Here is a 22,294-nt window from a genome sequence, read left to right as displayed (position 1 = left end):
CATCAGCTACTAATACTCAAGAATCCCCAATGAAAACTCTTTTTGTATGGCAATTTACAGTTAAGAAATTTTGACTGAGATTTCATTTTTCACTGGCTTACTTTTAAAACTGGTTTATAGAGAAGAATAGCTCCCTAAGAGTGTTTCATATCCCAAGAGTGTTTCTTGACGGTTGATCATACAGTAAGATTAAGTGGTTGTTCAAAATGCAGGCAATGACAGCTCAATTCCATCGATGAGGCAGGACAAACAATGTATCACCAACAAGAAACCTTTAGATTGATGTGAATGTGCACATATACGTACATGCCACACACGAGATGCGAATGTGAGCTACAAAACGTATGCAATCCCACGTGGAAAACAAAGATACACTACTTTATTCGAGCTAAAGTTGTCCTCTTCCCAAGAAACTTTTATCTCCCCCTTCCCTCCTTCCGGACCATAATTTTCTTTCCGGCAAAGACAGTGAGAGAGTTCTGCAATTGCCCATCACAGCCTTCAGCTGAGCTTCATTAAACCAGGTTGGAGCTGACCGAGCCTGAGTTGTAACCAGCTGGCTTTTCCATCCAACTCCTCCTCAGAAACACGCCCCCTCCCCCCTCTGCCCAAATCCGAAGCCAGAGGAGAGTCCAACCACAGAGAACTTCCACTCAACCCAATGTTCATAGTAAAGAACATTCCGGTAACCACGTCTCTCCTCCTGACCCCCAACGCTAGAACCCGCTGCTGGGGCCGCGCCTTCCTCGCGAACCGCCTCCCGCGGGCCAGCTCGGGGTGAGCGCCCGGGTTAGTCAGTGCGCACGTGACGCGCGGTGCCCACATGACACGGTCGTGGGCGGGGGAGGGGGACAGGGGAGTGAGGCAGGGAAAAAGTTAAGGAAGACCCGTCCAAGCGCCCGAAGCAATCTGCCCCGTCCCTTCTTCGTCAACTAGTGGCTCAGGGATTCCCCCAAGGCGTCTTCAGTCCAGCTCCCGAAACGGAGGGCGCAGCTCTCCGCTCGTCCCGCCACCCCCTACTCCTCTCCGCCCTGCTGGTGATGCCGCTGCACCCTCAAGTTGCTCCTTCCTCCCCTTTCTCCCTCCTCCCCTTTCTCCCTGCCTCCTTCTTTTCTTCCATCCTTTCTTCCTTCCTTCCTTCCTTCCTTCCCTCCTTCCCTAAAAGCTCTTCATCCACTGCGGGCCGTGCCGCTGACGCACATTTAATTGCCCCGGGAGCTCGCCTGCACCTCCGAGGTCAGACAAGGCCGAACACCTACCAAAGGGGAGGGGATAACTGCGCAAACAAAGTTGCACGCCCCACCGCAATCCGCCCCTCCCTTCCACCGAGACCCCCATTCGGAACCCGGGCAAAGCCCACTTGCTCTGCCGGTTCTCTCCCGACCTCACCCCACCGTCGCGCAACACACCCCCTTCCACACGCGAGCCCACCCTTCCATTATGCCCCGCGCTTGGAGCGGTCCAGCCTCCTGGCAAAGCACCGAGCAAGCCGCTGCGCTCACCTTGCTTGACACACTTGAGCCGGAGGGGATCCTTGCAGTGTTTGATCACGGCAAGCACGTCCCTGATGGTGAGCCCCGCCACGGGGGTCTCGTTTACTTCCAGCAGCAGTTCCTCAGACACCAACTTGCTGCCGCTCTCATAGGCCACCTTGCCGGGCTTCACCTCCCCCAGGTAGGGGAACTGTCCATTCTCGGCGCCCCCCTTCAGTTCGAAGCCCAGCTGGCCCTCCGGGTTCCTGCCAATGACACTCTCATGGACTTTGCTAGTCCAGTGGCTTTTCTTTTTCAAGCTTTTGGACATGGCAGTGGGGTGAGTCGCCTCAGCTCCTGAGGGATTCCTTTGGGGTAGGGGAGTTGGTGCTGAGAGAATGAGGATGGAGGAGCCAGGGGGCCAAGAGGTGAGAAGAGCAGACTTTGCCTTCCTCCCGCCTCTGTTCGGTGCTTTCCCTCTTCTTTGGATGGAGTGTGGACGAGGAAGGGGGAGGATGACAGGGACGGCTGGGCAGAGGTAGGAGAGCTTGGGTGAGGTTGTGCTGTCCCTTGAATGACACTCAAGGCTGTGGCCCCGCAGCAGAAGAGAGCTGTGGTGGTGGCGGCGGTGGCGGCGGTGGCGGCGGCGGCGGCGGCGGCGGCAGCCAGAGCGAGCAGTAGCCGAGCTGGGGAGCGGGTGGGGTGGGGGTGGGGAAGGAGGGTAAGGATGCCGGGGGCCACTCCTGCGTGGTGCGAGTGGGAGCGCGCGCGCGCGCCTGAGCGTGTGTTGTTAGCTGATATCCATGGTAGCTGCAGTGGCAGCGGCAGGGTCCGCGCGCGCCCGCGCGTGTCTGTGCCTGTGTGCGCGCGTACTAGTTGTACTGTACTGGCAACACGGGAGGAGGCAGAGGGCAGAGGAGGAGGGAGCGGGCTGGAGGGGGAGGAGGGGCACGCGCGCGCCGGGTGGGGAGCCGCTTCGCCGCTGTCTCCTCTCCCTCCCTCCGCCGCTTGACCCGGTAGTGAAGGCTGAGAGAGAGGCAGGCTGGGTCTCCCTGGCAGTTTACGGGAGGAGGCGGGAGCGGGAAACGAGGGGAGCCGAGGCCCGGCGTGGGGAGGCCGGCAGGAAGGGCTGCGAGCCCAGCGCGGACCTTTCTTCTGCCTCCCGGTGGCCGAGCGCCGCGCTAGGCTGCCGCGCTGTGAGCACGCCCTGACTTCCTCAGACCTGGGCGGGCCGGAGCAGAAATAGCGGCACCTGGACTTCGGCTCGCCCAGTGCCGGGCGCTGCGGCTCGAGCGCCGCGAGCCTCGGGGCGCGGAATCCTGGCGTGAGAAAGCCGAGCTCTGGGACCCGCCCGGCGTGCACTCGCCGGAGAAGGCCTGAGCGCTGCGAGCCGGGTGGAGGCGTCGGAGTTCACTGATTAGACAGGCTTTGTCTTCTCACGTTTCAGTCAGACCCGTCGCAGAGTTCTCAGAATTCCCCTCAGAGGAGCGTAAAGTTAGAGAACTGCAGACTGGTTTTTCTGTCAGCCGGGGAGGGGGAAGCAGCGCCCCGGCCTCGGGTGCAGACGGGAACTTAGCGGAGGCTTGGCTCGTGAAAGGCGTTTCCAGGCATCGAAGGGTAGGGGCTTCACTTGTCCACGTTAGAAAAGCGGGAAGAAAGGGACTGCGGGATGGGGGTGGGGACGGCTGCGGTGAGCAGCCTCCTCAGAGAACTGGGCAGTTTCACGCGGGATCTGCGGCGAGACCGCTGGGCACGCCCTCGCCGCGGGCGCCCTCAGAGCGGCCGGGCTGGGACGCGGGAGGAACCCTAAAAGTTGACCCGAGCAGACAACCTCCTGCTACCTTGAAGGAGAAGAAGGCTCCGAGGGTTGACAGAGCGGCAGAACAGGGGCTGGAACTCAGCTCGCTGGCCCGCCACCAGGCTCCTTTCCCTTCACCAAGTTTGCAGCCGGGAGGAGAGGTGAGGACCGGGGCGCCAGGATGCAGGAGGGCCGCTGGGTTTCACTCAAAGGCTAGTTTCGTGTGTGAGATGTTAGGGGTGACTTTTTAAATTCCTGTAACTGGTAGGTGAATTTAATTTGCTTTAGTTTCCAAATGATAATTAAAAAAGAAAAAAATGGGCACACCCACTCATCTCTTCAAAGCAAAGCATGAAAAGCACTGAGCTGTTAGGATTCTTGCTGTCTGAGATGAAGACAGTGTGGGAGGCAAGCGGAACAGTTTAAAATGCTTAGTCGACCCAAACAGAAGGACCCAGTTTGAATTCAGGCTCCGCTACTTAGCAGGAGTGTGATCTTGAATGAAGTGTCGACCTTTCTGAGCCTCAGTTTCCTTATTTGTTAAATAGGGTTAAAAGTACTAATCTGACAGGACTACAGTAAGGATGAGATCAGGCAGTACGTGCAAAACGCTTGCCTGACATAGATGGGTAGGCACTGAAAATGATCATTTCCTCTTTTTTCCCCTTCTCGTATAACTCACTGTTTGGGGAAGTGGGGGATCAAAGTTAGTCACAACGGAAGAGATCTTAAAGAAAGATGATTTAACCGTGTCTTTTTGCACTTGAGAAAATGGGTCCCCAATGAATTGGCTTTGATTGATGAGGATTATTCAGTGAACCAGGAGCAATGCCAGGATCTGAAGCCAGAGATGCAGGCAATGCCCAGATATGGGCAGGACTTTTTGTACCGTAGCCCAGTGTCACCCAACGAAGTTGGGTTTTAGCGTTATGAGATACAGTCTTAAGTGGAAATTGGTAATGAGAACCGAATGCAGTGTGTATTTTTAAACGCCATTTACAAACTAACACGTATGGGTAATACTAATATTTATAAAGTTCTTTTTTATCATTTATCTTTTTTAACATTTATCACATGTTGTTCTATAGGCTTTACATATATTAATTTATTTCTCCTGACATCTTAGTAAAGTATGTACTATTATCATCCCCTTTTACAGATAAGGAAACTGAGGCATACAGAGGTTAATTTTTGCACGGCTGCAGTTTTAGTCAGTGGTGAAGCTAACATTCAGACCCAAGTGTTTGACTCAAGACGTGGTCTCAGTCACTGTGTTGTACACTCTTCCCGTGCAATTACCACATATCCTACCAGCAATCAGTACATAGTGTCGTGTCCCCAGAGGTTGGGTCTGCATTTTATTGTAGAGGTACTTAGGGAAAAAGAAAACAAATGGAGCAGGAATTTGACATAAAAGTATTTTACCCTTAAGAACCCAGGAGAGTCATTGAGGTGTGTGCCAGCTAATTTAGTGTTTGGAAGCTTCTAATTCATCTTTTTTTTGCCCTGAATTGTGATAATTAGAGCTGGAACCTGTAAACATTTCTTTGTTTTCAGTTGGCTCAATGTTAGCACTTGTCAATAGAAGGTGCTGGAGGGATACTGCATATAAAAGGGGCTCCTCTTCTTGTTTCCAGTGCTTTTCTTCTTGCTCCTATGGTGTGCTGGTCAGTGGTATCCAAGAAACCAAGTATTTCACACCCTCCAGGAAGTTTGGCCAGTTCCCCAGTATGTGACTTCCTAGTAAGCCTCACCAGCAACCCAGTGGGTGACTTCCTAGCAAGTTTCACTGGCCCCCTAGCTGGTGGTTTTTCTCACCAACCCAGTCTGTGACACCTCAAGCAATTTCTTGACTGTCAAATGGGCCACAGCCTCATTATCTCCAATGAGGACTGTCTCTCAGGCTTCGTAGGGTAGAGAGCAGGGATGGGGGTAGTTCTTCTAAGTTATCCCTCCTTGAGTACTCTCCCACAGCCCTGGAGGTAGTGTCTGCTCCCTTAATCCACTCTTCCTGTATTCTTTAGTGATATCTTCTTCTCTCTTAAAAGAAGAACTGCTAGTTAATAATTCTTTATATTAAATGTTCCCTGTTCTAATTTTGGTGTGATTTCTGTCTCCTGACTGGATCTTGACTCATACAAGGTGACGAATCATGTAGAACCCTGAGGAAAGTACTTTCTTGGGTGTCAGAAGTTGGGATCTTGCCTTTAGCTGTGCAAGCTTAACTAGGTCACTTACACTGTCAGAGCTTGTTTCCTCATTTGTAAAAAGGGAGTGAAAATATATGACAGGGTTGTGTGAGCATCATGTAAAACTGAATGCTCTTTAAATACACTTAAACGTGAATGCACTTTAAAGTTGTAACATGCTATCAAAATTGAAGGTTTTAATTATCAGTATAGGACCAGAATAACAAAGAAGGAGATACCTTAAGAAAAAAATTACATGTATTCTGGGGACTCGTTAGATTGTTTCTTGGCGGTGGGAGGGGCGGCATTTCCTGTAAGGTTTATTGTCATCAAATAAATACATTGTTTGTTCTTTGGCTGGTTTACTTTGCCTAGCTTTTCAGAGATGAAAGCAAATAGTTGTGAATCTTAAGTTTTTCAAGTTTCCAGCTCTCTGAAAAATATGACTGAAATTATGACCATTTTGAAATGCTAGATTCAGACTAATTTGGTTACTTTCTATTCTGGTATCCTTCACATTTGCTTTATTTCTCCTTTGTCTCCTTTATCCTTTCTGGGATGGATGCCTATGTCATGAAAGAATTATTTCATTGCTGAGCACTCTACGTGCAGAACATGGCACTAGATATTGCGTGCTATTCCAAAAGAAAAATAGTTCAGGAGTCTTAAAAGCTAAAGAAAGAAAAACATGAGTACATTCAATCCTTAGGAGTTCTATGAGGTAGATGCTTGTGGCAGACCCAGTTAAGTTCCATCCTGATCCCTTAGGATCCCTTTGATTGGATCCGCCTTACCCCTAGGTTCTGTGTTCTTTTACTTCTCAGAGCCAGCCCCTGAGACTCTCTTTGGAAGACTGCCCAAGGGCTACTAGACTCATTTTGCCTTCAGGCACAGAGAGCCAGAGGGGAACCACTTAGGAGTTCACTTCCCTCCTAGGACACCTGTTTGCCAAGGACTGCCCTACACAGTATAAAAGCCTCTAGTAATAAGAAAATCTGAAGTGTAATTTACACCCCAAGGCTCCCCTGCAGGATCATGCTGATGCTAGAATTTTGCCTGAAATCACTTCCTTCCCTATCTTGCTTACTCTGTAATTTATGTGTTTTTCCTGGAAGTGTTTTGTTAATAAAACAATTACACACAGTCCTCACCTCAGAGTGTGTTTCCGGTGATACTGACCTAAGACATTGCTATTCCTTTTTACAGATGAGGAAACTGAGGCTCAAGTGTTATAAATTACCCAAAGCCACACTACCTATAAGGGGTGAATTTGTGTCTTGATCCATGTCTATGTGACTCTAAAGCTCCTACTTCTAATGCTGTATTACATTTAAAGTCCCTAATACTGAGTATTTTTAAATTTACTCTCTGAACAGAAGTGGACACAAAGGTCAGCAATTGGTTGATCAACAGACATAAAAATTATATCCATATATTAAGAGATCTTTAAGTGTTTGAAGAGGAAGGATAAAGAACCATGAACAGTAAGACCGAAGTGCGGTGTGCCTCATCTAGGAAAACCTTTACGAAGGTGAGAGCTGCCTGACCAAAGCTCTGATGAAGATACGACTCACATTTTAGAAGAGACTGTAAATGTTCAATGTGGTTTTCAGTCACGGGCTTTCTTCATGCCAAGGCTGAGTTGGGTATTTGTGTTTTTCCTGTTGATTCTGTAACAAATTTCCACATTGGTGGTTCAAAACAACACAGATTTATTATCTATAGTTGTGGAGGCCAGAAGTCCAGAATGGTTCTCACGGGGCTAAAATTAAGAAGTTGGAGGGACTGTGTGTCTTCTGGATCTCTAGAAAATCCTATTCCTTGCCTTTTCCCACTCCTACAGGGTGCCTGACCTCCTTGGTATATGGCCCCCTTCCTCCATCTTCAGTGCCAACAACAGCCAGTTAAGGCCTACTCACATCCCATCGCCATGACACTGACACTCCTGCTTACCTCTTCTACTTTTCAGGACTCTTGTGATTACATCAGGCACCCAGGTAACCCAGGATAATCTCCCTAGTTTAAAGTCAGTTGATTATCAACCTTAGTTCTATCTGTAAACCTAATTTCCTTTTGCCATGTAACATAACGTATTCACAGGTTCTAGGGATTAGGACCTAGATATCTTTTAGGGGGCCATCATTCTGTCTGCTGCAGTATTATAGGATACCACATATTCATATCCTCACTTTTCTAACTTAGTTCAGGTTATCAACATAACTACCCCATATTATTATGGTTATTTTCCCTCTCCCTGCCTTTACCTCAAAAACCTGTGTTTGGATTAGCTGAAAGAACTTTCTGAAACCTCTCCTTTCTCCTCTGCTTAAAATCCACTAATGCTGCCCACTAAATACACAGTAAAGTACAAACTCCTTAGTTTGGTTTGATCGTCCTCTGCCCCTTCCACACTCTCCAACCACATCTCGCCATATACCCCCTGGAATTGGAACCCAGGGTGCCCAGCTAATGTGCATTCTCCAAAACAAACACAGACTAAAGGAAGCCCCTTTATAGCACCTGTTCTAGGTCCCTTGGAATATCATTAAAGACAGAAATTTAAAAATTGAATTTCAGTAATATTTTGATCAGGACAATGAGGTACAGTGCCTTGTGCCAAAACCCCACCATATTTGGGACCTGAGACAGCTGACTCGTGTGTCCTACCAAAGGGTCAGGCCTGGGTCTCCCCTTCCCCTTAAAACCTTTTGTTTCATCCATCCTGAATTTCTTAGTTTCGTTGACTCCCTAGGCTATTTCTTGGTTCTTTGCCTGAAATACAGCCATCTCTCTCTATTTGTGGGGCTTGTACCTGCTTACCCTCTAAGACATACCTCTAAGGCCCTTTTCTCTCAGGAGCCTTTTCTATTTTTTTTTTTTTTTTTCTACCAACATAACACAAACTCTTCTTTATGTCTCCTTGTACCCTTGTGGAAACATGGCTTCTAACACACTTCCTTATTTTCAAGTCTGTCCTCCACAGCAAGAATAGCTGGGGCTTTTTAGTTCATCTTTGCATTCTTATCATTTTGTGCATTCTTATCATTTTGCACATTCTCTGGCACAATGTAAATGCTCAGCAGAATTCTGCCTAATAACAGATATATCCAAAGTGATAGTGTATGAAATTCCACTATCTGACCACTACCTTAATGTGAATTTTTGTATTTAGTGTTAAATGATTATCTCTTTACATTCATGCTAATGTCTTAAGAAAATGGAATGCGGAAGAGCACATATTGATGAAGAAAAGACAGAATATACTTAGCCTTGAGGCTGAGGTTAAGAAAAGAAGCCAGATTCTTTAAGAGCTTGGGACAGGGTCTGAGAGGCAGTAGTGATGGTGGTGGTGGTGGTGGTGGAGAATAAGCTTGACCTGCTTCATAGTTTGTCCATGGCCATTCCTATTATTAAACCTCTTTTCACTCTTGCTACAGTATTCACACAAAAATGCTAATCCATATTTATAAGGGAGATTTATTTAGCATGATGCAAAGCATCTTAGACTTTTCTATCAGATCATCTCCAACAATAATATACTCACCCACCCCCAGCCAAAAGTATTTGAAGTCTCCAGTTTTCATCTAAAAGTCCTATGGATTATAGATTCTACTCTGTAGTAGTAGGTTCATATTTATACCAATGTGAAATATGACTTTTCCCTCAAACTTTGCCAAATGATGTTTCAGGAGGATTTGCCATGTTTATCTGGTGGTTTCTGGGCCCAGCCCAGTGACTCCACAGATGTGCACAGCTTAAGTCCAGTGACTGGAAATACAAGCCCAAGTCCCGGAGAGAGTTTGGATTACAGAGATAGATGTGGGGACACTTTGAAACCTTGAATCTTTGGCCTAACCTAGCAGAGTGCAAAACATGAGAAGAGGAAAACACTGAACTCTGGTTTGTAATATCTTTTACTAAGCAGAGAGGAGAGGAAAGATCAGTGAAGAAGACTATATTCTAAGGTGAGGATCTAATGTTGAGAAATCAGGCCTCTGCAGGTTAATGAGGGGAAGGATTAGGGTCTTAGACTTCTCCAAACACGTGTGGAACTGCATATTTTATTTGGTATCTCGTCAAATTACATTGTAGTGCTAATTCTCCTTACCTCAAAACCTCAAATATTTTGATGATTGTAACATTTAGGTTTCTATCAACTAATTTTTCATAGAAGGGCCAGAACTGTTTCATTTTAGTCTAGAATTAGTGGTCATTGGTTGTGCTTCTGCATTTCGTAGAGCCATCTTACTACTTTTAGTATTGGTCTTAGTATTGGGAGGGAATATATGGTCCAGTGTCTCCAGATCTCAGGAAATTACTTTCAGTCAAGACTGTCAACTAGTCACCTGGCCCTGTGTAAAAGATCTGGGGACAGTCAAGGTTTGAGTACTTAAATCTATGAGAGTATTAGATCATTTTAGCTGCTAGAAAGTTCTGAACGAAGTGACTTTGGTCTTTGTAAAGCATCTCTTTGTGTGAAATTCATGGACCACGCAGACTACACGAAGTGAGGAAAGAGAACTGCAAGATTGTTTAAATCATTGCTCCATCCTAACTACAGAGTTCACATGTATGGAGAGAAATTTGACCAGCTCAAGCAAAGAAAGCATGAAAGTAATTTTTTGTTCTGTGACTGATGCTTTTGTTACCTTATTCAACGTATGCACAAAATACAACAGAATAATGTTGTTTTTGGATCTGGAAATATATTCCTTCTTATGCAGTGTTATGCAGGCATACTTATTGAATGTCAATATCTGAATTTATCTTTCTTTTTCTATTATTTGGCTTTTTACTCACTTGATGCCTGTCAGTCTTTTATCATCAATTTATATTCTACTAAATTCAAAAAGATATTCTTACAGCTTTTATACTTTTAGCCTTCCTTACTAGATTTTTTTAAACACTTCAAAAATTCAAGTACTTGGATTTCATGCCATCAAGTAGTTATATCTATATCCCCTCCTTTTTTTTATTTGAGTGTTTCAATTGCCATCACTTTCTACTTTGTGATTCTAAATCTTTTAAAACCATCTTACTGTTTTTTCATGCACTCAACCTTATAGAAAACTCTTCTCTATAAAATACTATTATCTCTTACGTTTATAACTACTTCTGTTTTTTCACATTATTATTCTTCCTGTTTTTCAAATGCACATCTTAATTTATTCTTTTTTTTCCTCTATGTATCTCCTTAATATATGCCTTTAGTTTCCCATCATTTCCCATCATAAATTTTTTAAAAATTTAAAATATGCTACATGAATTTTTAACATGATGTTTAATGCCCATATTCTAATCCTCCCTATTATTTTTTATCATTTTGTTATTGATTTTAAATGACAATAGTTTCCATTTCAATTAAGTGAAAGAAGCAAAAAAGGCACAATATTATCATGGGCTTAATTTTTGTCAATAGTGGAAAATCTTGTAGGTATAAAGAAAGTTTATATGGAAATAAAGTGAATATTTTCTATCTTGAAATAGCGAGGAACAATCAGATGTGTTTTCTAGACTTTGGAAAAACATACTTCAAAAAATTCAAAGAAAAGTTCATCATGCTTCCTCAGTCAGATTACTAAGAAGCAAAACTTCTGATGAACAATTGGAGGCAATAAGAGTGTAATTCTAATCATACTAATTTTAATAATTTTGCAAACCTCTCCAGACACTATTCTGTGTGGTGTGGTTTGCTTTTAACCATTCTGAATGTCAGAGATGTCTTTCAGAATATGATGAATACTAGTGATCTTATCCCACCCTTCTTCCCCCATCAAAAATGCACATGTACATATATCTTCCGTATATGTACATATCATTTCATGTAATGTATAGATTCATTGACACCCAACCATTTTTTGGTTAGGTGATTCTTTAAAAGTCCAGCTTAAATAAACTTCTTATTTAAAAGTTTTCTTTTTTATATATATAATCAGCTGAAAGTAATCTTATCTACTGAACTCCTATGAAATGCTACCTGATCCTTTTCATCAGGTTGTATTACAAAATTCTAGGCATAGCTCAGCCTCACTTCTAGGCTATAACTTGAGAGCATGACTCATGTTTGTATTCCTCACAGAGGTTGAATGAATGAAGGAAAATACAATAGTAGGAAAAAGGAGACACATAACTACAATGAATATACAGTGTATAAATATACACATTTATACAGTTTATGTATAAACATTCCCTGAAGCTCCCACTTTAGCAGGATGCTAAATAAAAGAAATCTAAGTTTTCTCAGTACTAATGGAGATTTACTTCCTAGCTCTTTTCTCTGGAGACAAATGTAGGTCTCCTCAAGGATAGGAAGATTTGCATTATGAGGTATGATTTAAAGGGCTAGAAACATCTTTTCTGCTGTCTCCAAAACACTTCACTATGTTTTGTCATATTGCCTGATAATTTGCATTAGAGATTTATCCTTTTGAGATAATAAAATGCAAATATCTCTGAAAGGGTTTCTTCTGCTTTAGTCATACTCATATGGCTACTAGTGAACAAAATATGTTCATTACAGGATAAAGGGAAGATTGCCAACTAACAAATCCCTAGAGTCTGTACTACACCAAACGTTGCTTAGTAATTTCTACAATTGTCTCAGTCTAGTTTACAAGAATAAAGAGATTAGAAATCAAGGGTATATGGGTATGTTACATAAAGTTGTAAAATTGATATTTACAACTGTGTTTCTATTCTCTATTGATTTAAAAACAATGGAAATAGAAGATTAATAGGTGGGTGTGGTAGGGTGGCACTAATTCAGTTCGGTGGTATTAAAAGGTGATTGTTAAGCCAAGAGTTGAATGAGGCACAGCATACAGTTGTGTAAAAATCTGGGGGAAGGACTTTTCAGGCAGGGGAAAGGGGTAATACCTAGGTCCTGAGGTGTGAAGGAACTGGACAGGTCAGAAACTAAATAATTTCTACTTTCATTATTTTATACATTCAGTTATGCCACCACTTAGGTTAGTCTCCAAGGCCTTCCAAAAGTTGGACCTTGCTTAAAATTTAATTCTTCCCTCACCTCTTCTCACCATGTTCCAGGCTAGTCTATGCCTCTGTGACTTTGTTTAATAGCTGCTCATTCGTTCGTTCTTGCCTAATAAACTGTGGCTTATCTCTTAAAATCCACCTCAAGCTTTCACTCTTTGAGGAAACCTCTCACTCTCTCCCACCCATCATCCAAAGAATTGCTCAGTCTTTGTGCTACCATTGACTTATGCACTTGAGACACTGCTTTGCAATTACTAATTTATGTGTCTGCTTTTGTCACTAGTAAGTTTCTTTAGGACAGAGACATTATTAATTCATCCTTGGGTACCTATGATCCATAATATAAGTAGTACTGCATAGTACATGGTACTAGTAGTATATAGTAGATACTCAATAAATCGTTGTTCAATGAGTGAATGAATGGGATATCTTTTTGCTGTTGTGATTTAACTAATGTAACATTTATCTTCAGAACAGTTTCCATGACATATTTATTCTAGTTAATAGCTATAAACTAACTCTAGACTATAGCCATATTCTATAACCACTAGAATGTTTATCATTATGTCATTTCAAAACAATAAAATGTTAAATTAAATATTATCCTTCATATTTAATGCAAACTATGCTCATGGAAATATTGTGGAAAGATTGAGTAATTTGTGACACACAGTTTTCGATATTTCCATTTAGCATACTTTAGTAGATTTTCAGCCTTTTAAATATGTTAGCATTGAGAACCAGGTACTACTTAATGAAAATCATGATTTAATAGTGTGTTTTTTGTGGTTTGTTTTTTCCTCTTTTTAAGTTAGGGTGATAGAATTATGTTTGAGGTATTCATTACATTTTATTTAAAATAATTCACTGTTCCTAATTTGTAAGCTGAGGGCTTTTTCAATTCCTAAGTGCGTGGCAAAAGTGGAATAGCTGGATGAGGAGCTGGGAAGGAGAAATTATAGGAGATGTAGCAAGAGATGGAAGGAGGATACAGACCTTTAGGCAGGCCAAGTCAAAGGTAGTTTCTGTCAGGGAACTACTACAGCATCATACTTTAAGAGATGACAGAGAAATGGCATTAAAGTAACCATGCAGAATTGGAAATACACATTTGGAGCTTTTTTTCCCAGAAAGTTTCCAACATACTGGTACTTGCCCGGTGTCTAAGGAGATAAGTGTCTAAATGATTGGCATTTGTTCTAGGCTTTATCTATAGTCATGGAGAAATTTTCACCTGCAGGTTCGTCTTGAAGTTGTGGTACAGTCACCTGATACACATTTACTGAATGAACTAAGCTAATGAGTAGAGGTCTAAGCCTTTAATATTAGTCCCTTTATTTATTTGTTTTTAAAGTTTGTGTTAGTATGGGCTCCTAGATTCTTATTTAATCTAATGGATTAGAATACTAATATTCTTTATTTTGATGCTCAAATTGTTTCAGATTTGGCCTGTAGGAGCTCCTTTAAGATGGTTTGCTTATCCTTTTGATGTGTCCCCCTGATTATTTGAACATTTCCTTGTTTCCTAATATAACAAAATGTTCCAAATTTATCTTGTTTTTTTATTCCCCAGCCCTGGAATCTGCCTTTCCCCACAATTAACGCTGATATTTTTTAGTGGAGAATGACATTTAGAAACCAGAATACGGTGATTTGTCTTGTTTATTGCAACTGTTGAGCCATTTCTTCTAAGCCCTTTCAGTGGAGAGACCTAGGAATTGTATACAGAGATATTTCAAATATATTTATATGAAATATACTAAATGTATAGGAAAAGATAACTCAAATTGTCATCTTATTATGAACAAAACTTTAACAATTTTGAAGGGAAAATATTTGTTATCTACATAGAATGGGCCTAGAAAGTAATAACATTAATCTTGAACTAAGTACACCCAAATAGGTTTCATTAACAGTTAAACATAATGTATCTTAGAATCTCAGCTATTGGAAGGAGGCATTGTCTAGAACTGTGATCTAGGTGTTATACAGTATACCCTTGCAGTGTTGTTTTGGATCTGTGTTGCAAGAGAAAAATAAGATCAGGGGACAAAAGCTTGTCCTAATCCTTCCTAAAACTTTTAAGCACATGGAGAAAAGATATTGAGCATTCATTACATTCAGAATCTTGAAATGAATGTATAGTTATGAGGGGTATAAACAAACAAGGATGTAGTGACACTATCTACATGGAAACAATACTAGTGTCCTCTCTTTGGATAACTACGCTATAGATGCAATACTAACCATTCCACTTAGCAATAGCTTGATGATTATTTGGCCACCAACATGAATAACTTGTTAAAAGAAGATGAGGAGGAGTTGTGAACATCTAAATAGTCAGGATTTGCATCATAAAATCCTGGACTATGTATCCAGATTCTTACAGAGTTTTCTCCCAGCCTGTCATGGAGGCCTTTAATAGTCTGTTTCTTCTATTACATTGAAAACCAGAGCTTCTCTACTTGGCTTACTAATTCCAAAGATTAAATCATTAAAGGTAGGAGCTTACCTTTACTGATTTATTTGCTTTTCAGAAAAATTAAGTATAGCCTGATAAAGCTCATTTTATGTAGTATAATAAACAAAGATTCTCATTTTAATAAACACTTGCTAACTACTGCATTATAGTAATTTAATAATAACCTGAAAATAATGTAAAAATATATGTGTACATATATGTGTATATGTTCATATAATACATATGTTATTTTTAACTTCAGAAATCATAAAAAATAAAATAGATACCTGAAGAAGCCACAGCTGTAATTAAAAAAAAATTTGACAGTGTTAGAAGGCAAAATTAACTAACAATTATTAAGAAGTTACTATGTGGTACACACCATATGTATTGCATTTTATTTAATTATCAAACAATACAATTACTAGAGCTATTATTATCCCTATTTTATAGAAGAAGAAACTGAGATTACCTACCTTATTAAACTTGGTCAACTTCTTGTAACTTATAATTAATACATTATAGAAATAGGACTCAAACCCATATATGTTTACTTTAGACCCCATGCATCACATAAACCTTTACATGAAGTATGCCACATAAATCACACTACTCCTGGCCAATAACAATTTTACTAAATTGATTCTTTGTTTTTTTGTCTGTAAAAGAAGGATGTTGGCCTATCTTAGCCATCCTCAATGTTTTTAACAATCAATAAATGCATTCATCACACGTAATATTTTTTTTTATGTTCTGTATTCATGATTGCAAAATAACTATGACTCAGTTATGCTTTGAACTTAATTTCAGTGCTATTAAAACACATCTGTATACATCTGAAAAATACCAGTCGTGACAATAGCACAGAGAGCTTGGTTTTGAAAAATAATTTAAATTATAATTAAAAATGAACCACAGGTACATAGAGAAGGTGTGGACCACACGTATGTGGCTGAAAGCTGACCCACAGTCATCTTAAGTGGATTTTATCAAAAGGGATGCCTAAAAGACCACAGGATCCCAACAGAGAGAGTCTGTGAAGAGATGGCCTGCTGAGACCCAAATCACAGTGAAGTACCGTTGAGAGATTCCTGCTAATGAATGGGGAGAGGAGTAAATGGTCTGAAGAACCCTACAAGGAAATGAAACACCCTGCAAGGGAGAAAGACCAAGAGTCAGCTTTGACACCTCCCAAATGAGACAGCAGTCAATGATGGCAGCTCACAAAAATACAAGCATGCAGGAGCTTTCCTATGCCCTCACACCTCCTCTCTCCACCATCTTAAAACCTGGTGTGGTCAGAAACAGTGCTAATTAGCATTTGAGGAGAGGAAGAAGACAAGTTGGGAAAACAGAGTCTCTATCCAAGTCATACTGTATACTACAGGGCTGCCATCTGTTGCATGGTTGATTAGGTGAGTGCAGAAGCTTTAATTTTGAATAAAGTTTGGAGTTTTTATTATTTACTCTAGCTGTACCTATCAGTTTCTAAACTGAAAGTGATTAAAGTACCAGGAGGATTTTTATTATTTAAGAGAGAAGTGGGGGACAAATCAAAACTCTGTCCAGGGGAGGCAGAAGAATTACCTTATAGAGCATACTTCCAGGGACATTTTGAGAGAAAACAAAGTCACTTAATTATTTCATATTTTAAAAATTCTTGTTTGGTTATTCTCTCAATTGTGTTTTTATATATCCTTTCTTCCTAAATGCTTTAGCTATAAGCAAATAAGGGTAAAGTCTTCATATGCAAGATTATACATGTTTTCCTTTATAATTGGAGAAAATGGTATTTTATCTGAACCCCTTGTGTCATGTGACATATTTGACACCCTATATCATACCTAGTGTGTGGCTATTTTTAAAACACAAATCATCACAAATCAACAGGATCAAAATTAGATTTGAAAAAATGTATTCAATAAGATGTATAAGATGAGGTAGAATTAATTCTCCTCTACAGAGGACTTGAGATGTAAATCTGTAATATGTATTATATTAGATGTGAATTAGTATTAGATTTGCATTTAGAAAAATGTACTATGTTCAGTTCTGAGTATCATTTAGGCAGAATATTAGGACAGATATCCTATCTCGACTGTCTTCTCCCCCCTCCCCACCACCTAAATGTCATTGAAAAATCTGTCCTTCTTGATTATCAACATTAAAGACTGGTTTTGAAGAATGCAGAGAACCTAAGATTTACAATTTAGTGAGAGATAGAATATAAGTAAGAAAAATTTTTATAGGTACAGAAAAATGTCCTTAAGAGGTAACAATTTTAATACCTTAAAAAACTTATCTATCAAATACTGAGTTTTAGATATTAAGGCTAGCAAATATATACAAAATAAAATAGTTTCTTGAATAAATGTACAACATTTAGCTTAAAGAATCCATTTAGGACTTAATATTCTGCTATCAGTATGTGGGCATTAAACTTGTTATTTGAAACATATTGGAAATTAACTCAGAAAAATCCTTAGAATTTGGATTTAGGTACTATTATTTAGATTTTAGATATTGTCCAAAGGAGGTTGGTACTATTTATAACATGGACCCTAAAGTCACCCTAAAGTAAGGTATACAAAAAAAGAATATTCTAGTATGCAAAAAATGTTAATGGTCTATAATGACATCATTCTCACAAGTATAATGCAGAGAGTAAAGTACTTAAAACATTTCTTTATATTATTTCATTATTAACAATGGCTATTCATGAAAAAATAAAACCTTCAAATATAGCAAAAGTGAATAGTTACTGAAACTTAGTATCACTCTGAAAATTTATGTTGCTTAAAAATACTGGTTGTGATTATATAACATTCTGAATTCAATGACTTTTAGACCATCTTAATTCCTACTTAAGAGCTATTCCTCACTACCTCCTTACTGATAAGAAAGAACCCCTTTTTGCTCAGATTGGCAATGTTCCCAGATAAAACACTCACCTTCTCAGACTCTTTTGCATCCAGGGGTGGCAATGTAACAAAAGTGTAGGTGATGAGGTCCAAATATGTTTCTGCTGGAGACTTCTGGGAATATTTTTGTTTTTCTAATACCGATATTCTTTTTGTCCCGTTCTCTCTCTCCAGGCTACAGCACAACTGAAGAGGGAGAAGCCATCTTGCCTCCATGATTGGACAAACATGAAGATAAAAGCTTCCCTGTGTGGATGATAGAGCAAAATGATAGAAGGGGCTCAGACTCCCTTCCTTCAGACTTCTTGATATGTGAGGAAAATAAAATGCTATTGTAAGGTTAAGCTACAGAAATGGGCTTCTATTTTTTTTTTTAATACAATTTTCAATTTTTTTTTTTTTTAATTTTATTTATTTATTTATTTATTTATTTATGGCTGTGTTGGGTCTTCGTTTCTGTGCGAGGGCTTTCTCCAGTTGCGGCAAGCGGGGGCCACTCTTCATCGCGGTGCGCGGACCTCACTGTCGCGGCCTCTCTTGTTGCGGAGCACAGGCTCCAGACACGCAGGCTCAGTAATTGTGGCTCACGGGCTTAGTTGCTCCGCGGCATGTGGGATCTTCCCAGACCAGGGCTCGAACCCGTGTCCCCTGCATTGGCAGGCAGATTCTCAACCACTGCGCCACCAGGGAAGCCCTAGGCTTCTATTTTATTCAACTAAATACGTCACAATTCAGTGTCCATTAAATTGGTAAAAGTATCCACTTTAAAGGGTTAATCTGAGGGACCCACCAATACATTACACAATCAAATCTCAGAAGAAAATTAGTTTTTTTAATTCATTGTGATTTTGAAATTGATCTTTCATAGTCTTTTAGTTATCAAACTATTAAATACATTTGACCATTCAAATAATGTTGTGAATAATGCCAATGAATCCTGTTATTTTTCTCAGTGTGAGTAAGATTGTGTGTGTGTGCGTGTGACAGATTGTTACCTGTACTTCTACCAAGCAGATATAAATTGTAAGTTCCTTGGATTTTATTAATTTGCTAGAGCAGCTCATAGCACTCAGTAAACAAGTTTATTTACTAGGTTACCATGGAAAAGTTGCATAAGGCAAGGGATGGGGAAAGGGCACAGAGCTTCCATGCCCTCTCTGAGAACACCACCCTACCTGCATCTGCACTCATTCAACCTGGAAGCTCTCTGAACCCTGTCCTTTTGGGGTTTTTTGGAGGTTTCATTACAGTGGCATGATTGATGAAATCATTGGCCATTGGGGATTGATTAAACCTCCAGTCCCTCTCCCCTCCCTCCCAAAGGGTGAGGGAGGCGTGGAGGCAGGGGTGGGACTGAATATTCCAACCCTCTATTCTTGTTGGCTCCCCAGGCAACAAGCCCCCAGCCTTAGTTGCTTTCCAAAAGTCACCTCAATAACATAAACCCAGTTGTGGTGGAAGGGGGCTTGTTATGAATAACAACACACCCAGTTCACCTTTATTAGTTTCAGGAACTGAAGACAGGAGATCAAATATTCTAACAAAAGATGTTCCCATTGCTCTTATAGCTCAGGAAGTTCCAAGGATTTGGAGATCTGTGAGCCAGGAACCTGGGATGACGACCAAATATATATTTCTTATTATAACTCACAATATCACAAATTAATATACAGAGGTCTTTAAGTTAGGGGGAAAAAACTAATATAGCCATTTCACTGATTATTGACTTAAGCCCTCAAGTTAAAATGTCCTTGGTCAAAGTCACAGATGTTATCTACTATTTGCTCTGAGAATAAAAATGGTCACTTTGAACATCACATAAACCATCCCTGAAATAACTTCTCTCAACCTCCCATCTTCTCCCATTGACAGAAGATGAAAAGTTTCTAAGTCAAAACAATCTTGAAAAGAAGGAAAACAACTGTATGTCTCAGAGTCTAGGAGAGGTTTCCAGTAACTGCATGGGCAATGGCTAAGCTGAAAAATAATTGGAGGCCATAGCATCCTTTGCCCCTCAAAGGTGAGCAGTACCTAAGAGGAAGAAAGCTGAGCAAGGCTACAGTTTACACCTACCACCCATCCCTAGTTCAGAGATGCAACGATTTTGCCAACCACAAATTTGAACAGCCATCTATTTACTGAAATATAACTTAAACTTTCGGTGGCAGCTAGGGACATTGCCTGTATAGACTTCACTACCCTCCAAGTACCTATAGTTCTCAAACCCTCAGAAAATTCAGTTCCCAGTAAAACACTATGAATAAAAGGAGTCTGGGGTGGGGATATACTGAGGAAGTTGGTAGGCAGAGAGGAAGAAAGAAGTCTTCCCTGACCAGGAATTGAACCTGGGTGGAATTTGCTAAGAGCATATTTCATAAGTGTTCTCACCACACACACAAAAAATTTGACTTAAAAAAATAGTAAGTATATGAGAGGATAGATATGTTAATTAGCTTGATTGTGGTGATTATTTTACAATGTATATGTATATCAAAACATCAGTGTATTTGTATAACTTAAATATATACAAGTTTTATTTTTCAGTTATACCTCAATAAAGCTGAGGAAAAGAGGGAGATTAGGGGAAAACGTGGTGAATGGAAACTTGCCGTGTGGTGTAACTGTAGGCAAGGACGGTGATTGATTGTGAGCAATGCTTGGGAGATGTGGGATTTCCATATACTACTTCAAGAGAAAAATGGTTAAGTAAACACAGCCAGAATAACCCAGAAATAAGTTCTCATCCTAGAAGACAGAGAACCAGGCAATAGAATAAGATTCCAGATCACTACAAGCTTGCTAAAAGCTAGAAATTATTCTGAAAACCATGTATGTTGATTTGCTTTTCAGTTTAAGAATACAAGGAGACTTCTATCAGCATTCAAGTAGGCGGTGAGAGAGCTATAGGAATCTATGCCCCCGCCCTTTTTTAGGGGGGCTGCATTGGGTCTTTGTTGCTGCGCGCGGGCTTTGTCTAGTTGTGGTGAGCAGGGGCTACTCTTTGTTGTGGTGTGCAGGCTTCTCATTGCGTTGTCTTCTCTTGTTGTGGAGCATGGGCTCTAGGCGCATGGGCTTCAGTAGACGCAGCACTCGGGCTCAGTAGTTGTGGCACACAGGCCCTAGAGCATGCAGGCTTCAGTAGTTGTGGCACGTGGACTCAGTAGTTGTGGTGCATGGGCTTAGTTGCTCCGTGGCATACGGGATCTTCCTGGACCAGGGATCGAGCCTGAGTCCCCTGCATTGGCAGGCAGATTCTTAACCACTGTGCCACCAGGGAAGTCCCTATGCCCCCTTTTAATAGGCTAAACCAGACCAACTAAATAGGATTGAGCAATCTTTATCTAAGGATGAGCACATAGCACACTATACAAGCAAATAAACAACACTTACCCTAAATAAAGTAAACAGACACAAACAAATTGACTTATGAAAGAAATTCTTCAGCATAGAACAAAGGGAGAATTACTCTAAAATACTTCTTGAAATGATTTTACTATAACATGCAGAATAAATTATTTTAAAAATATCTAGAACTGAAGCAAACAGTCTACTTCAAAATATTTAGCAACACAGATGTCCTTATAAGCTTTGTGCAATGTTAAGGATAAAGAAATTGTCTTATTAAAATCCAGGTCCCAAAATATGTAGGTTACCTAGAGACCCTAAAAAAATACAAGAAACCTAAAGCAAATTCCAGGAAAGCTTTAAAATTAAACCTTTGCAACATAAAATACTAAAAGATAATTGAGAGGTGTTCATAAGGCTTATTTTGTTTTTTTCCTTTTCTGGCAGGTGATAGGCCTGGGAGAAGACTGAATTCTTTTTACTTTCTGATATGCAAGTGTTCATAAATTCTGGCACTGACATAAAATCTCTGAAAAGTTTGCTCAGACACATATCAGGGGGTCAAAAATTAAAATTAAAATTGAGAAGTAAAAAATAGAAAATTTTGAATAAATGTTCTTATGGTGAGCATTGATATGAGTGAATCCAATTAATTTATGTACACATTAATATAGACACAAGTGTAATAATTGTCACTTGAAAAACAACATATGTAATTGGAAGAAATAAGCATAATAATCTATACCTCTAACTTGTAATCTGTACCACATATTAAATTAACAAAAATCTGTAAATGTAGGGATGGGTCAGTAAAATCACATTTCATGTCTTACATAAGAGGGAGGTCAAAAGTTACATTTCTTTGTTAAATTTGAAGCTAAAAAAATTATATAATCATGAACTTAATTAAAGAATACAAAGTAATCCCAAAGCAAAATTTTAAAATTCTTCCTTCTTTTAAAATTACTACTGAATAAAATAGCAAACAAGGCATAGTGTGCATTACAAATGACTAAACATAAATATAACAGTAAAATAGCACAAAGTATACAAATCAATGACAAGTTAACCTGGATTCAGTTATTACAGTAAGCGTAAATTAGATATCAACA

The 22,294-nt window shown here is 40.4% G+C and overlaps 2 protein-coding genes across 10 annotated transcripts in view; one reads left to right on the top strand and one right to left on the bottom strand.

Annotated features, from left to right (window-relative positions):
• The window catches only part of MAGI2 (membrane associated guanylate kinase, WW and PDZ domain containing 2), a 1,338,650-nt gene extending 1,336,648 nt beyond the window's left edge, over nt 1-2,002 (bottom strand). For all 9 annotated transcript variants that reach the window (XM_036863218.1, XM_036863220.1, XM_036863221.1 and 6 more), the window contains exon 1: nt 1,503-2,002. In XM_036863218.1, coding sequence (XP_036719113.1) covers nt 1,503-1,803 — 301 coding nt within the window. In that variant the 5' untranslated portion in view covers nt 1,804-2,002. The remainder of the gene's footprint in view (nt 1-1,502) is intronic.
• Nucleotides 1,877-18,194, top strand: LOC118900559. The gene is made up of 3 exons (XM_036862956.1): nt 1,877-2,010; nt 2,873-3,431; nt 18,012-18,194. Exons 1-3 carry the CDS (start codon nt 1,877-1,879, stop codon nt 18,093-18,095), a joined length of 777 nt encoding a protein of 258 aa, XP_036718851.1. The 3' UTR covers nt 18,096-18,194.
• Nucleotides 18,195-22,294: the final 4,100 nt, after the last annotated feature.

The sequence above is a fragment of the Balaenoptera musculus genome, chromosome 9 (genome assembly GCF_009873245.2).
Source record: "Balaenoptera musculus isolate JJ_BM4_2016_0621 chromosome 9, mBalMus1.pri.v3, whole genome shotgun sequence".
Classification (NCBI taxonomy): Eukaryota; Metazoa; Chordata; class Mammalia; order Artiodactyla; family Balaenopteridae; genus Balaenoptera; species Balaenoptera musculus.
The sequence above is the reverse complement of the archived record's forward strand: the minus strand, read 5'-3'. Positions and strand labels throughout refer to the sequence as shown.